General features: G+C 43.7%; 1 protein-coding gene across 7 annotated transcripts in view; it reads left to right on the top strand.

Annotated features, from left to right (window-relative positions):
* LOC147259758 (uncharacterized) overlaps window positions 1-16,666 on the top strand; it is a 298,413-nt gene that overhangs the window by 271,701 nt on the left and 10,046 nt on the right. For 6 of the 7 annotated variants that reach the window (XM_086205918.1, XM_086205922.1, XM_086205921.1 and 3 more), the window contains 3 exons: window positions 9,173-9,210; window positions 13,585-13,705; window positions 16,153-16,265. In XM_086205918.1, the coding sequence (XP_086062044.1) occupies window positions 9,173-9,210; window positions 13,585-13,705; window positions 16,153-16,265 (272 nt within the window). The remainder of the gene's footprint in view (window positions 1-9,172; window positions 9,211-13,584; window positions 13,706-16,152; window positions 16,266-16,666) is intronic. The other variant, XM_086205919.1, reaches the window with a different exon arrangement.

Genomic DNA, 16,666 nt, shown 5'->3' with positions numbered 1-16,666 from the left:
CCTCTCCTACCTGTGTATTCATCAAACGGAACACAGTGAGAGGTCAGGACAGTACGATGCCTGAACACAGCATGAGAACATGGAGCCGAACACTTTGTCACACCATCAATGTTGCACATGATCTGGCCCACTTTTAAATGACATCTCTCTTGCGTTCTATGATGACAAAAATGAGAACGTGAATAAAAATGTGATCTCTTATTCGTGCATCGATTTCATGTTTCTACACGAGACTCTGACTTTAGGAGCAGAGGACGATCTGTTCAGCATTAGCTTTCTCTGTCACTGCTTCCCGTTCGTTCACACAGGGCCGGCTCACTGGCGACATGAGCTGCAAGATGTCAGCTGGAAGAAGTTTAAAAACGTGAAAGAAGTTTGTAGAGGTGTTTTTGAGAACTTGTTACAGTTGTGGTTTCAGTAGCGTTATGATCCAAAACACTCATACTGAGTGACATCATGGTGTAACAAACTCTGTCTGTGGTACTTGTACTTGAAGCATAATTCTTAACACTGAGCACCATCTTCAAAAACTTTCAACATCGGCCTTTGAGTTGCAGCTGCAAAATAAGTCAAAACAGGACACAGAGCAGGAAGTGAGACACTAAAGACATTGGTCAAATTAGGAATATATTTACAGATTAGAACTTCCCAGATTAGTAACCTATAAATGAAGTGTCCTCTGAGCTGGGCCGATATGGCTGCGGTCTCCAGGTGCAGTCAGCTGTGCGACGGGTGCAAGGGGCAACACCAAAAAGATTAGTTTACTCGGGTCTCATCCTGGCTTACCAAAAAAATGTGTCTCTATTTAAACTTTATTTCAGAGAAAAATAAGAACTATGACAAATACTGTGTATCAGGTTACCACTGAGCACAAATTATCAAATTTCAGATTTATTATAGTCAACAATGCCAGCCACTTTCAGTATGATGAAAGTTCCCCTCCAAAGTTCCCCAAAGTAAAGACAAATGCCCAGATTTTGACAGTAGAAAGTCCCACAGTTTTCCTCTTAGTGACTTTTTTGTAGTGTTACACGTACCTCCTCAGCGATGAAAGGAGTACAAGTACATGCCTGCGGGTTAACTGTTAGTTAGAGTTAGTAGGAAAAAGAGAGCTGCAGAGACAGCCCCTCACATCTCTGTTCCCTTCAAGAGGCTAATGCTTTATTTATAACGCTGCACCCCCCAGGTGCACACCTCAGGTCCCCACACAGCCCTTTCTCTTCCCCACAGGTATACTCAGCGCCTCTGCCTCGCACTGCGCTACCTTGCGCACCTTCACATGCCTTTCCTTTCAACATCCCACTCCTGCGGCTCCATAAGAGGAGGAAGTTTGAGGAGAGAGATACAAAGACTCGGTGTGACGCACATACAATCTGCAGACTGAAGCGGTTTCACAGTCATGGTCTCCGATGTCTCGCTGCAGTTCTCTGGTGTGTTGGAGAGAAAGAACCGAATCCCCTATCCTCTAGCCCTGCTCACTCCCGCCGAGATGAACAAACGGCACAGAGGAGACAGAGAGTGAGAGATAGAGAAAAAGAAATGTGGAGAAACACTAAAGCAATGGAGAAGTAGAATCGAGGGAGGAGGGGAGAATGGAGAAGACAAAGAAGTGGGAGGGGGTGAGAGGAGAAAGGAGAGATTGAAGAATGCATGAAGAGAAGGGAAAGAAATAGTGTCTCACTCTTTTTAAACTTGGAGATGCTCAATCCCTTCTTCTCACTCCAACCTGCATTTCTGGGTCACTAGAGACATTTAAACTGCACTTATAATTAACAGCTATTTTTAAACAGGGAGGGAGAAGTGGAGCGGTGGCGAGGTACAAAAGCATTAAAATTGCCCCAGATTCGCTATTGAATAGGACACATCAAGGCAATATGCTGGCAGATCAAAGTGAGCGAGGAGAAAGGAGACAGGGCCGATCAGTGGGGATAAATTGTTTCCTTTATAATGGCATGAGAATAGACCTCTTTGCAGCTGAAACAATTTAATAACTGCATTCATTACCTCTGTCCAGCCTATCCCTCTGTCTGTCTGCTGCACAACCACCTTTGCCATGCGCTTTGTCTCTCTTCCCTTTCCAGACTTTCTATCTTTCTGCTCTCTTTCCTTGCCACCTCCATCCACCCCCACCCTGCTCTGAGTCCCGCAGCCCCTCGTCCCCGTCGTCTTGCCTCTCCTCCTGCGCGCTCCAGCAGTAGCTACAGCAGCAGAGGTTTCCACCGAGCTGATGTGCTGCAGGCCCCACAATGAAGATGTGCAATGTCTGACACTCTTGGAATGAGAGCCCTAATAGAAGGGGAAGTGGTTATCACAGAGCTCCCCCAGGACCAGCCTCTGTGTGCCTGACGCTAATTATGGCGCATGCAAATGAATGTGCAGCATTAAAGTCAGGAGGAGCCTGACTCTGTGTGTGGAGGGGTTGTGTGTTAGTCTGCGCGCGTGGCAGTGATTTGTGTGTGTGCACAGTGTGTGTGTGTGTGTGCACGTGCACAGGGTGTGTTGATCACAGTGTGAGGACACTTAAAAGTGTGTGTGTATGTCTGTGCACAGAATTACACTGAATTAAAGCAGCAGGGGCAAACCACCAGACCCATATCTCTTTACCTTGTCATACCTGCAGTGATTTTGTTACTTATAGTCTTTCTTTATTCTTTTATTCATTAGTGTAGACCAAAGTAATAGACCATGCATCAAGGATTAGGATGAAGGAAACAGGCAATAATACTCTTTCTCTCTCTCTCTCTCACTCTCGCTCATGCATGAACGTGAGACTGAGCAGAGATGATCTCACAGGAGGATTCCTATAAATACATCTTCCTCACATTCACTAGCAACCTCTCCAAGAGGGTGTCTTTATTAAAACCATTTTGTCTTCCCTTTGTGTCCTTTGTATGTGTGAGTGTGAGTGTGTGTGTGTGTGTGTGTGTTCATGTGTGTCTTTTAATTTGGGTGCATGCGTAGTTGCATGTATGTGCACATTTAATTGTATTTCTTTATTTCTGTTTCCACCAGTGCTCTTATTTGACACCCCTTGTCCCTTTTCCATTCTTTTTGAATGTGTACATTTGTGTGTGTGTGTGTGTGTGCATGTGTGTGCGTAGTCTATATGTTGGCCATCTTATCTCCCCATTAGCCTCTTGTGCCCTGACCAGTATTCCCTTTCTCCCCTTCCTGCTTTCTCTAATGGGTAATTTAGCCATGCTCGCCTGACATCTAGCCTATTCCTTGTTTAGTTGCCATGGCTACGCAGGTCTATGGATTGCTCCCTTGCTCCCCTGGCCTTTCGCTGGATGCTATAGATGTCTCAACTATTAGAGGGCAGAACTGCTTAACACAGAGCACACCCTCGCTCACACACAGCGTTGACTACACAGATAAACAATCAAGCGCATGAATATAGATTGTCTCGGCATAATACAAGCTCAAATAAACATTGAGAATGACCATAATCATGAAGGTGATTGTGACGGCGGTCTGATGACAGGTTTACAACATGGTGAATGTAATTGAACGTCTGGTTCCACCCCTCTTAGTAAGACGCTCAAAGTGTAATAAATGATTCAATCCTTTAAGTAATGATGCACAGTGGTGGAAATCATGTCTGTGGATATAAGACGTCATATTTCACGCCTTGGTGCTGCTTCCAAAGTCAACCATACCGCCCTGATCAAAGCACAGTTCTTCTTTCAGATGACTAACGGTCTGTGGTCTCATCTGATTCTGTGTTATTGTCATCTCAGGTAAAATATTAGCATTGCTGTGTAGTATGTGCTGTATTTTTTTATAAGGTTTTATAGTCTCTGTTACCCTGTTATGGCAGACCAAGGCCCGGCTGGAGGCAACAAAACTGCTGATAGATGAGGCCCTTTTGTACTCCAAAAGAAATCATGACTGCAGTCCTCCACTCACACACCTACAGAGGCCAAGCAGAAGTCAGCGTGGAAGCAGAACTCTGCGTGTTTGTGTGTGAGTGTGTGTGTGTGTGTGTGTGTGTGTTCACTCTGCATTTGTACTCAGCTTTATGTGGTATTGATTCTTATTTTCATTTTCGTAGTGAAATATATAATATGTATTGGAAAAGTTGATGCTGCTGAGTCCCTTCTGCACATGCAGCCTCCTCAAGGTGCAGATGCTCCTCTTCACCCTGCTGTATAAAATGCATGAGGGCTAAATCAGGGGGCATTCTCAGGCTGGCAGCTGCAGAGCCAGAGTAGGTTGTAATGACGATATATAAGAATTATGATATTACATTATAATGCCTAAACCTAATCAACACAGTGTTGGCATGTTATAATTTGTTGACTGATGATATAGTCCTCCGTATTTGAGCGCAGTGACTGGCGACTGGTTGTCACATATTGAGTTTTTAGAGTTGGTTTGATGTGTTCTCGTACAGGGAAGAAGGAGAATGTTTGGCACTTATCAGGAGCTTTGACCAGGACCCCTGGCTTCCACATAGCAAAGGTGGCTTTTAGTGTGACAAGAAGCGCTGGAATGTCATCGCCTTTCTCACGTATTTATAAGGCGCTCTCGCTGCAAGTGCACGGTCTCTGCATCACTGGTCGCGTGGAGGTGGAAACATGAAAGAAAATGTGATAATGAGGAGGTCAAACTGCTTGACGTTTTGTTTTGGTTTTCTTTACATTTTCAAGAGGAATTAGAAGAAATTATGAAGGGTTACTGACGTCATCACTGGTCTGAGCGGAGGTCCAGATGTTGTTGCTTCTCTATTTCCTCTTGTCTTTTTAGACATCTCTAGATTCACTCTGATTGATGCATTTGCTTGCTTGTTTTTTAACGCTTCCTTTTCTGTTGTAAACTGACGTTGTCAAGGACCCCGGTAAGATCCGATAACTTGGATCGTGACAATAAACTAAACCTTAAAGGACAAGTATTTTTCACTGTGCGATTGCTTCAGTCAAGAACCAATACTCACCTCGGGACTGGAGGCATCGGCTTATACTGAACCCAGATCCGATGCTAGCATTACGTTGATATGCTGTGTGCCTGAAGAGGCAGTGACGACTTGAGGATTACTTTACTAAATTTGTAGAACAAAAAAATAAAAAATAAAAAAAGCCAAAAAAATGTGCCAAACAATCCCATCAATGGCATTGTTATTTCTTGATAAAAATCCAGTGAAAAACAAACCGATTGTATCAAATAAGAGCAAAATGTAAATGCTCTGTCACAATTAGGTTAAAAACCAGTGCAGACAAACTTGATAAATAACTCTTTTCTAGTGGAAAGTGTGACTAAAAGAGGGATCAGCCTTGTTGTCATGGTAGCCGATCAGTCCGTTCCTGTTAGGTATCCGTCTCTGATGGTTCAGCGGTGATTTATTACTGGAGTTGCTGCCTGGCTACTCTCCCGCATGTGTAACTTCTATAGTTCCCAGCTCTGATTCTGGATCACCGGCTCTGACTGTCTCTGGTTCAGTACAAACAAATAAAACCACCATGATGAGGAGTCATCCAAATTGCAGTACAGCAAATTCTCTGCAGGCCAGGGATAAATATATATATTCAACCTGTACACTACAAAAGTTAGATGAAAGAATGAGGGTCGCAGGCTGGCAGGAAACAAGTCAGCTCTGCGTTGGTCCTCCCGGTAGATATTTGCAGGACTTGCAAGTTGGAGGTGGAGGGTTGTAGCTGCGGGCTTTGGGGGTCAAAACAAACAATTGCGCTTGAATTTTTCATGCTTTCGCAGAAGATCTTGTTGTCTTTGAAGTTTCAACCATGAGGATAGAGTGAGAGGCAAACAAGGATAGAGAGTGAGGAGAGCAGCGAGGGAAGGAGAACAAGTTGAAGAAGTGTGAAGCCCTTGAGTTGATACTGTGCCTGGCTGGGCCTTCAGAGAGCAGATGACAGTAACTTTGGTTTCTTTTGCGGAGCTCACAGCACTTTTTGCCTTACATAACCCCTCCCATTGTGCTTTTCAATCATTTGGGGAAAATCCTAAGTATGCACTTTAAAAGTTGATGCTTTTATGTGTTTGGAAGTAGAGGGAAGAGAGTGGGCGCATCACAGACCACACATAAAGGAGACAGCTCCAACAAGTTTTCTGAATATCGACAATTACAAGATTCTTTTAGGTATGTGAGTGAGGTTTAAAGCCATACAGTAGAGCTAAGGGAGAGAGGTAGACAAACTTGTACTGTTGTAAAAGCAGATGCAAGCCGTGAAAACTCAGACATTCTTATTTTTCACCCCTCCCCCATGCTGGATTCCTCTTAAGGTGCCCCCTACCCCCTAACTCCCCTCCTCGTGCTTCTCTGTGAGGTTAAAGCGCACCTTCCCTCTAAAGGGCTCCGGGGTCACGCATCTGCATGTGAAATGTGAACCCGCTGACATTCCAGGGCAGCCCTAAGCCGTGCAGTCCTTTTGTTCACTAGTGTGCCAGTGTCAGGCCTAACAAGCTGAGCTAAGGTCTCCTAGAGAGGAGAGAGAAGGATGAGGAGTGAGAGAAACAGAGAGGGAGAGTGTTATTGATGCCCATCACAGCCATTCTGTGTCAGAGGTGCCAAAGTAGAGAAAAGGAAGTTTGGCTCTAATGCTGAGTTATGTTGCCTTGAGTCTGTTAAGTGGTAGCATGCGGAGGGGTACAGGGGTCTATACTGAATAAGGTGAAGGCAACCATGAAAAAACAGGTTTCCTTGACAACCGTGCAGACTTTAGTGGCTGCAAGACTGCTGTTGGCTACTGATTATATCCACAACTAGTATGAAACTAAAAATCAATTTAAAAGTTTTCTCGCTGGTCAATTTGTCCAGTGTTTTGTATCTTAATTGAATGCTTTCAGGCACATCTCAGTGGACATACATGCTCTTTTGAATCAGGCAGCACACAGAGGTGCTATGGCAGTGCCGGGGTCCTTTCAACCTATGAATTAAGTTCAGAGACACAAAGGGCAGCTATTCACCAGGCGGTGATGGACTTCACACTCGCCTTTATGTCCCCACTGGCAGGCAGGGACACAGAGAGAAAGTTTAGGAGAATAAATGCAACGGAAAATGGACAGATTGTCCTGGGAGGAGCACGGACTGACAAACGGCGAACTCAGATGTTGGCTGCGATAACCTCAAACTATAATGGTGGTGCATTGCGCATATATCTGCTGACTAAAAACTTACTTCCAGTGGTCAGTGATAGCTCTTTATCACACACGTAGTTATCAATGCATTAATTAACTATAAAAGTACAAGATATACTCTGAATGTGTCAACGGAGAGTACAGAGAATCCTAATGTACTTCCTCTTAACTGTGAATGTTGTAAATCCAGCTCTTTCACAGCTGAAGCGGTTGATATGGACACCTTGACTAGACACTTTTAGAGTCTTGATGTTGATGGATTTTTTTTTTTTATAGAGTTCCACCTTAAATGTCTCTCACCTAAACGCTGATGACTTGGCTCCTCTGGATGTTATGCTGCTATTGTTTCGTCACTTTTATTGATGTGTCCTGAGGGTGTGAATATTTTTACCAGTGAAGCAACAGGAGACGAGGAGAAGTGACAAAGTTCCAGAGGTGGCAAGAGAAAGTACTTGTGTATTCATCAGGCCTAAACGATTTATGGAAAACATATCTGATTACTTTTGCAGCTGAGATGAGATTCACAATATTTGAAGGAACTGACATTTGTGTGTGTCTTTATTCACCTTTTGATGTGTGGGATATTTTGCAGGGATCCGTGCCAAACAAAGAAGTTGTGATGTAAGTGAGATTTTCAGGCAGAGCCACGATACTTCATCCATTCTTCTTTTGGATCTTGCACTCGGCGATGGTGTAAATTTGATCACATTTCAATTAATTATTCAGCCCCTGTGTTCATTTTTCTGACAAATGTGTTCTTTCATGCCCTGCAGTTCAACATTTATCGGTGTTTTATAATCTTTATATTTTAAAATTTTAATTATTTTTTTGTTTTAATGCACCTGAGCAGAGGGGTTCAGATGTATTTACCCTGAATTATTGTGCCTTCTGCACATCGACATTGATTTGATGTAACGTATAAAAATGATCCCTCAGCGAGTCCACCGATGCGTGTCACACACACAGTACTCATCCACGCCTTCTACTCTGAATCACTACTTTTACCCGCTCCTTTTTTTTTTACACAAGTATCTGTACTTCGACTTAAGTAAAGAATGTATATGCACTTTTGCTTCGTCTGCCAAGTTCAGCATGTGCACCTGTTATTGCCATCTTGAGCAGGATTTATTCAAGATGTATTTAAATTGATTTTAACCACATTATCTAACAGATGCAGGAGCAACAGTGTGTGTGTGTGTGTGTGTGTGTGTGTGTGTGTGTGTGTGTGTGTGCATGCGTGCGTGCGTGTGTGTGCGTGTGTGTGCGTGCATGCACAGGCAAACTGTATATGTCATCACTAAATATTCCTCCCGACACATTTTTGGTGCATAAATGAGCCCTGTGGTCTTCAATTCTATATACTTAAGAGGTCATACTGTGCACGTACAGCACACACACAGATCTAACAACTCACTCACACACACACACACACACACACACACACACACAGACACACACACACACACACACACACACACGAACAGCTCTTCTGACTGTACACTTTTACTTACCCCACTTACATATTATAAGTGGGGCCTTCCTCTCCCACCCCACATTCCTCTCCAGGGAGATCTGTGTCGGTGATTCAGTTAGGGTTACTACATTAGAGTTGTCCATCCATCCGGTCTGCTTTTTTCAAACACATCCATCCCAGTCCTAGTTAAAACACTGGGGGGATCTCCTCCTTCCTACCCACACACCCCCCCCAACCCAAAGTCTTTTATGATGTCCATAAAATGGAAGAGTGCAGCTTTACTTGAACTAATAATATCTGAGCGTTCGGGGCCGTGATTGATGATCTTTAAAGTCAGGCCGATCGGTCTCATCTTTCTTCAGATTTTTATCACTGACTTGTTTGCAGTCATGTGCAATCACAAGCACCAGGAGAGGTAACAAGTGCTTGATGTATGATGCTTGAGCCACTTTTGTCAGCTGCGCGTTTCCTTTCTGTCCCACCGCTTTTTTTTTCTTTTCTATTTTAACCCTCTTTTTTTTTTTTTGTCGCTTCACTTGAATCTTTTGTGGTCTGTTGGTTTACTGTCTTCTGCCTTTGTCTTTCTCGCTCTCTTTTTCTCAGATGGTGGGAACGTCTTCTCCTGGGGGATGGGGCAAGAGGTGAGCCAAACATTTTTTCCACTTTTGGCCCTTCTAGTTGAGGCAGAGTTGGAACAACATTGGAGTCCAGGCTCTTTTCATATCATATAAGCTCTCTCTGTCTCTCTCTCTCTCTCTCTCTCTCTCACACACACACACACACGCACATACACACACATAAATACACACAAACCACTACCATTTTTTAGACAGTTTGAGAAGATCTATTTTTCCAGAGTGGAGATTAAAAGGTTTTGAGGGAGATCTGTGTCCGATCCCTCCCTTTGAGCACTTAATATCCTTCATAGTGTGCCAAGGACGCACATCTTTTTAAATTCTATAAATCACCTTTATAGGGTCTGCTCTTTGTCCATTTCAACTGCACTTCTTCACATGGACTGAACAGGAAATTCTCATTGTAGTTGACTGTAGTTTATGTCTGTGTATGGCTCTTTGACTGTGTACCGCCTAAAGTGTGTGTGTGCGTGCGTGTGCGTGTGTGTGCGTGTGTGTGTGTGTGCGTGCGCTGGCCCTGTCCTGTCTTTCCTCTCCTGTTAGATAAAGGATCCCACCTGTCACGGAGGATTGTTCTGGCCTTTCATTTAAGACGTTCTTTAAAGAGCCGCATCATTACACAGCCTTCAGACAGAGCCAGGGAGTGTAAAACATCGGCCCACCTCCGTCTCTCTGTTCCCATCTCTCGTGCCTCTTTTTTTAACCCTCCTGGCTTTAGTGTTTATCTGTGAGGTCGTTTGAAACTACAGCCAAAAGTAACTTTTACAGTGTGACAGTGAGGATGACACTCCACCAGAAACAAAAATCTAGGTGAAGGTTAGAGAGACGGGGAGCAATGGCAATGTTAGACTTCACTCATTATGAGCTTTGACATGACCGTGACTTCCACGTGGCAAGGTGGCTTATAGTCTAACTAGACTTGCTGGAATTTCACAGCCGTTCTCACATTTTTATAAGTTCGTCTCACAGCAAGGACGCTGTCTCTTTCTCTGCTCTCACATCCTCTTTCCTTCCTCCCTCTCCTCCTCTACCCTTGTTCCTTTGCCCCTCTTTTCCCACCACGTTTTACTTGCTCTTCCTCCATCTCTCCTATCTTTTCCTCCTCTCTTTCTCTCTCTTTCCTCTGTCTTGGAGCCGTTCTGATGATTGATTGTTTCTCTGTGCAGTCTGACAGGATGTAGCACACTCTCGGCCCCAGGGGCCCCGAGCAGACTGCACCAGCTGATTAAGACTCCCCCTGTAATCAGCCGCTCCGTGCCACACCGAAACCACTCCCGTCAACACATGAAAAAATAAGCAAGGTTCCACCTCCTGCGAGATAACACTCTATTTGTCGCTGGAGATGAGGGGCCATCTTGAACTTCTCCTCGCTAAGCAGATACCTTCCTTTCTCTGGGGCTTTGGGGCTCTCATGTATCAGTAGCAGCAGAAAATGTAGAAAAGCAAAAGGTCTTAAACCTAATAAAGTTCTCCACTGCCTTACCAAAGTAAACCCAGGCAGCTCTAACCCTATTACGGCTGGTAATAGCATTACAGATAGAAATCTCATTGTTTTGCTACTATTGAGACTAGAAGACGGACGGCCGGTGCTGTATCACATGATTGAGGTGAGAAGGAATTTGAATGATGTCAGAGAGCATGTGCCTCAGCAGAATCAATATGGTAACAACACAGCAGACGAAGCAAGTCAGTCAAACAAAAAGCGGAAGAGCCGATGCTTTAAACAATCCCTTTAAGCCACATTACAATGTTATCACTATCATTATGTGTTATTTGATTATCCAGGGAGGCAGATTGAAGACAAATACATCCACAGTCTATGTCTGGATTCCAAATGTCAGCTGTGTGACAACAAGGTCAACCGTCTGCTGAAGTTGTGTCAGAGAGTTCAGCCTGTCTGAGACCAGACTCTGAATGCCAGCTCCAAATAGCCTTAAGATGAGGACAGAAAACGACTCTGGCTTGGACTGGTCTGGATGTGCGCTGCACAATGTAGTATAGCTGGATCTTGCAAAGCTTCATAACCAAAAAAAGAAAATTTAAAATCCAGCGCCGAAAAGTTGAGAGTAATAAAAAGGAAATTAAAATAAGCAGCTGTGCATGAGACCACAAGGCATCAGAACGCTTGGCATGACAAAGCATTTTGATGCAAACTCAGAATCCCACATATGCCAGTGTTGTTTAAACCAGGGTAGAAGATGTTCTTTGAGATTCGACTGTTCAGCCCGCCCGATGCAATCCTGTATGTACTACAATGATGAGTGTAACTCATCAGCCATGTTAAATAATAGAGGAGCCAGTCTGGTGGTGGTGGGAACCCTGGGCCTGGTTCCAGCACAGTTCAGGCCTCATCGAACCCTGGGTGGGTTCCAAATGGTTGCTAATGTGGTCGGTCTGCTGCGGTAGAGAAAAATGACTATTATTGATGTCAGGAACCAACAGGTCTGTAAAGAAGAGAGCTGAAAGGCACCAGTACATTTGTACATTAGTCTATGCGCGTGTGAGCCTGTGGGTTCCGTCAGTGTTTCAGCCTGCTCACATTTATATCTGTCTATGTTTTCCTCTCCCATTCCTGCTGATGCCATCAGTACACACGTTGTGACTGATGACAGTCGTTGCCACAGCCTAATGCTCTGTTGCTTCATGTCTTTTTTGTTTATTAATTAACTGCAGGACATATATGCTGAGAGACACCTATTGATTCTACTGCTGCATTAATTGATTTTGTGCTTCACTAATCATATTGTTTCTGCAAGATCATTACTAAGCCCGGGTGTGTTCCTGGTGGTGGTGATAAACTGTGCTGAATGTGTGGTTGAGGCGCTGAGCGCAGCTGTCATTTTGATATCTTTCTATAATTTATTCTACATAAACTCCACATTTTCTCTACATAAAATCCAAACCACAGATCTTAACCACATTCTGTTTGAATTTTGTAAAACAAAAAAATGAAAAAGCTGATATAAAAATATATATATATTTATAACACTTGTGCCTGCAGCTGCTCTTTCAAGTCACAAGGTTTGAGTTCAAGTGAAGTCATGAGTAAAGAAAGTCTTCAGATTCTTTTGAGTTTGACGTTGTTGTAGTCATGACTAGAGTTCAAACGATGTGTGTTGGATTCATACACAAATACAAAGTGTTTGAACACACAAACTTGTTGGAAGGCAGACACGTGGAGAAGAAAGTAACACTGCAGGTAGAAAGTAGGTGGTGAAACCCTGACCTCCGAGTTAAGAGTCCTCTTACATAAACCACCATTATTCCACTGTAGAAGCAGATTCACGTGCTTGTGTGTATCAGACTGCTGGCGGCTCCCTAGTGAGTCTGACTGGAGGGTTATGGTGTAACCAAAACGTCTGTCTCCTGCTCACCACCCAGATCAGCCGGTTCAGCTTGACTGGGCCCAGTTGTCTTGGTTTCCTACTGCCGACTGTCTGGGAAAGGTCTGTCTGGGGTTCAAGTACATTAAAGTCATCCTCTCCCCTCCCACTGAGCCCCGACGCAGATGGCTCCAGATGCAGCTGGCACAGCATGGAGCAGCACCTGACAGCGCTCAGTCACTGAGACACACACACAAATATACACAAGTATAAACACAGATACACAAAATAAGGGTACAAACTGAGGTATGGACACATCTGCTCAGTAACTGCACCTAAATGCATGTAAACACTGATGGAAGCGCACACACTCACACCTATAAATAGACGTGCGCACACACACATTCACAGCGGGAACATATGCTGCAGCGCATCTACAAATCCTCACAGTAGCACACATTGGAATAAGCAATTAAAGGCACAGATTACTGCATGGCGTGCACACAGGCTCGTATGTAAACCCGCACATATTGCACTCGCTTTCAAACATATGCCAAGGCATGCCGACGCGTATGCGAGCACAATGTGGAAAGCCCTTTTCTCTGCAGGTTAGCTGAGAGAAGTCAAAGTGAACCCCCACCAACATTTTTAACACACACATAAACTGAGATGTCTCTTTTTTGTGTGGGTGAGAGGTTTGTGTTTGAATAGACTTGAGTTCATACTCAGTGACCGACTGGAGATTGCGTTTTCACTGTGTCATACGTAACAGAAGATGTTACGACAGGGTGCTGCACAGATGCACTCGATACCTAGGAGGTGATCCAAAAGTTCTTTTTGGCAACCGTGTTTGGAAGCGGCAAGGAAAATTAGGATGAGATGAGAGTTAGACAAGATTCGAGTCGCTCTCTGGTGCCACGCAGACGGGAAAATGATTCCTCCCCTCCAAATTGAAACACCCTGTAGGCATGCGTCTTTATTTAAAAATCTATTAGCAATTGGGATTGAACTTTGATTTAATCCTGTGATTGACACTGTGTCATTACTTTGCTTGTAGGGACAGCTTGGACTGGGAGAGGAATGGATTCACATCTCAACTCCTCGGCTTCTCTCCTTTTCTCAGCTGGCAGAGGTCAAACAGATACAAGCAGGAGACAGCTACAGTGCTGCAGTCGCAGGTGAGGAGGACGACTGTTCTCACCTGAGAAACACGGCGAAATACCACGCTAAAACCTTGGATTGTTTCAGTCACTGCCCACATCTCACACTGTGATACACTGAAAAAAATAATCCTTAAAAGTTGTGTTGACTCTACAACAACTTATTAACTTGAAAACTGTATTTTCCCAGCAGAATCCCTCACTTGAGTCATCCTACAAATGTTTCATCCACGTCATTCAGTTGAGTTTTAATTAACACAACAAGGAGCCCGTGTCCTTAAGTGGTACCAGCACAAATTCAACCTCATTATTTCTTTATCTCTTATGAAAATGTGCAGTGCCAAGTTTTGTGTTAATGATGTACACAACAAATTGATTTGTTTATCCAGCTATGCCCTAACCTACCCACCCAAGATCTCGGACTGCAACTGTAGCTGTCTTCTTATTTTTTGCACCGGGAGGTAAGCGGCACACACTAGCTGGCTTTTTTTCTGTAATTCTTAAAAAGCCAAATTCAAACCTCTATTTGCTAACTAAATTTAAAAAAAAACACACACACAAAAAAAACAAAAAACGGTTGCTCTCCCATTTCCTCTCTCATTCATCTCCCCTCTGCTCCATAGAGACTCACTGAACTGCCACCAATTGAGTTCTAATATGTTTACACCATTGAAAACTGCCAGGCAATGACTTCTAGTTCAATTGCTGCTTGTCTGCTGCCAGAAAAATAGAATTAAAGTGGTTACACTACAAATGTATCATCAACCACTTAAAGAGACAAGACATTGTACTTGTTCGGGGCACATTTACAGCCGAATGCAGTACTGCAATTTTCCATTAAAAGAATTACCTATTGTTGAACAGAGATGTCTGCTGGCACTGTGTACAGGGAAATGCTGCTGGTTCATTATGCAGAGTCCCATTTGAATTCTTGGAGCATTCGGGACTATTTGGAGAACCTGCATTCGGGACAGTTACGTCTTCAGGTGATCTGTAAAATGTGATAAAACACGACCTTTATGGATTGCTTGCGAGGCATCGGTAGCTACATGATTGATCTGACCTCACAGACATCTTCTGGTAAAACATCAGCTTTAACCTTTGTAGGTGGATTACCGGGCCAGAATCTGTACATTTCTGCGTGTTCGTGTCAGTCTGTATGTGTGCATGCATGTGTTACTATGTATGTATGTGTCAGTGTGGCATCCAGCTACGCCTGCCTCATATTCTTTTGTAAGGTTTCTTCGCCGAGATGAAAATAATACAATGCTGACTGATTGATCAATCATGCCTGAAAGGATGTGTGGGTGTGAGTGAGTGAGTGAGTGAGTGAGTGTGTGTGTGTGTGTGTGTGTGTGTGTGTGTGTGTGTGTGTGTGTGTGTGCGCGTGTGTGTGTGCGCGCGCGTGTGTGTGTGCGCGCGCGCGCCAGGGCTCTGTACAGCTTGATGAAGAATAGAGATTGATGGAGGCTTGCCGTGAGGAAGATACTCAGTTATCTCCTTGTAATTAAAATCCACCTCATAAAGATTATTGACTCCCCCACCACACAAACCAGCATGCTCCCTCGCTTGGCAGGGTTTGCAAAACGCTTCTTAAAAAATGAAAAATAGCATATTAAGCAGCACATATTTCCCATTTATGTGGAACATTTAGATGTGGTTAAGTTATCGTAATGTGCAATAAAACCTGGATGTGAAATTTGTAATCCACTTTGGAAAATTGCTTACTATATTGCTTTAACATCCCCTGAAAGAGCTTTTGAGATGTGTGTGCCAGGTTTATTGTACGCCATAATTTAAAAGTCCTCAATGCAGGCAGTAAATATAAATTTATTAGTGGCAGGCTTAAATAGGCACACTGAGGTAGCATGAGTGAGTGGATGCTTGAGTGTTGTGTACGACTACATACAGTGTGTGTGTGTGTGTGTGTGTGTGTGTGTGTGTGTGTGTGTGTCATAAGCAACAACAGAGAATGTGCTCACTTCACTTACCACACCATGAAGAAAGGTGTGTGTGTGTGTGTGTGTGTGTGTGTGTGTGTGTGTGTGTGTGTGTGTGTGTGTGTGTGTGTCTCATGGGAGAAGAGTTACCGACTCAATACAGAGCTGTACATCAACTCCACCCTCTAAACGAAACCAAACTGACAGGATGTAATTCTCTCTTCCATTTAACGGGCTCTATTTGGGGTCAGTATTTCTTCTTGAATTCTGAGGAAATCAGAGTTGTAAGGTGCAGGAGCAAGCTAATCTCTCCCTCTTAGCCGTATTATACCATAAAATGTGTATACTGTCATACTGTATCAGCGGTTCTTTGTGAATATATCAGCGGATACATCGAGGAGGGTCAGAAACATATGTGAAGAGCAACAAATCCTCATAGGGGTCTTTTGACTTTGCAGAATTGAGATAAAAGTCAAATCTGAGGCACTAAAATGTATTCATCTGTAAATGTGTTCATATTTCCAGCAGGTGGAGAGCTACTTCTCTGGGGTCACATCCCCTGTGTATCCCAGGTGAATGATCACCCCGCCCTCAGAAGGATCTGGATACCCCAGCGTGTTCCACTGTCAGGCAGAACGGTATGTGTGAGAAAAGACTCACCAAATTATGTTTCCAGGCTCCTCAAGTAGATGAAAGCCCCTGGATTTTGTGAGTGTGTGAGTTTTAGCAGGATATGCATAAATTCTTAAAGGGTAAGTCAGTCAGTCAGTGAATTACTATTCAGGCCTGGTATTACCATGCATCTTGGGTGATCCCATCACAACTCCGGGTTCTTTAGTTTACACTGTACATATGACACAACTGGAGCGACCACCACTGAATGCATCTGTTTCCCACGGCAAAATGTGTCGTTTTTAAACTTCAGGAAGCAGTGATGCTTTTCCCGTGCAGAAATTAAAAGAATGTTTTATTCTTTGGCAAGTTTCAGGTTTCAATTTGACCAACTTGGACATCATTTGTTTATGCACTTTGCTTTCTT

This window comes from Aulostomus chinensis, chromosome 6, assembly GCF_037954235.1.
Source record: "Aulostomus chinensis isolate RoL2024-O1b breed Wild chromosome 6, RoL_Achi_v1.0, whole genome shotgun sequence".
Lineage (NCBI taxonomy): Eukaryota > Metazoa > Chordata > Actinopteri > Syngnathiformes > Aulostomidae > Aulostomus > Aulostomus chinensis.
This window is presented reverse-complemented; position numbering and strand designations above follow the sequence as displayed.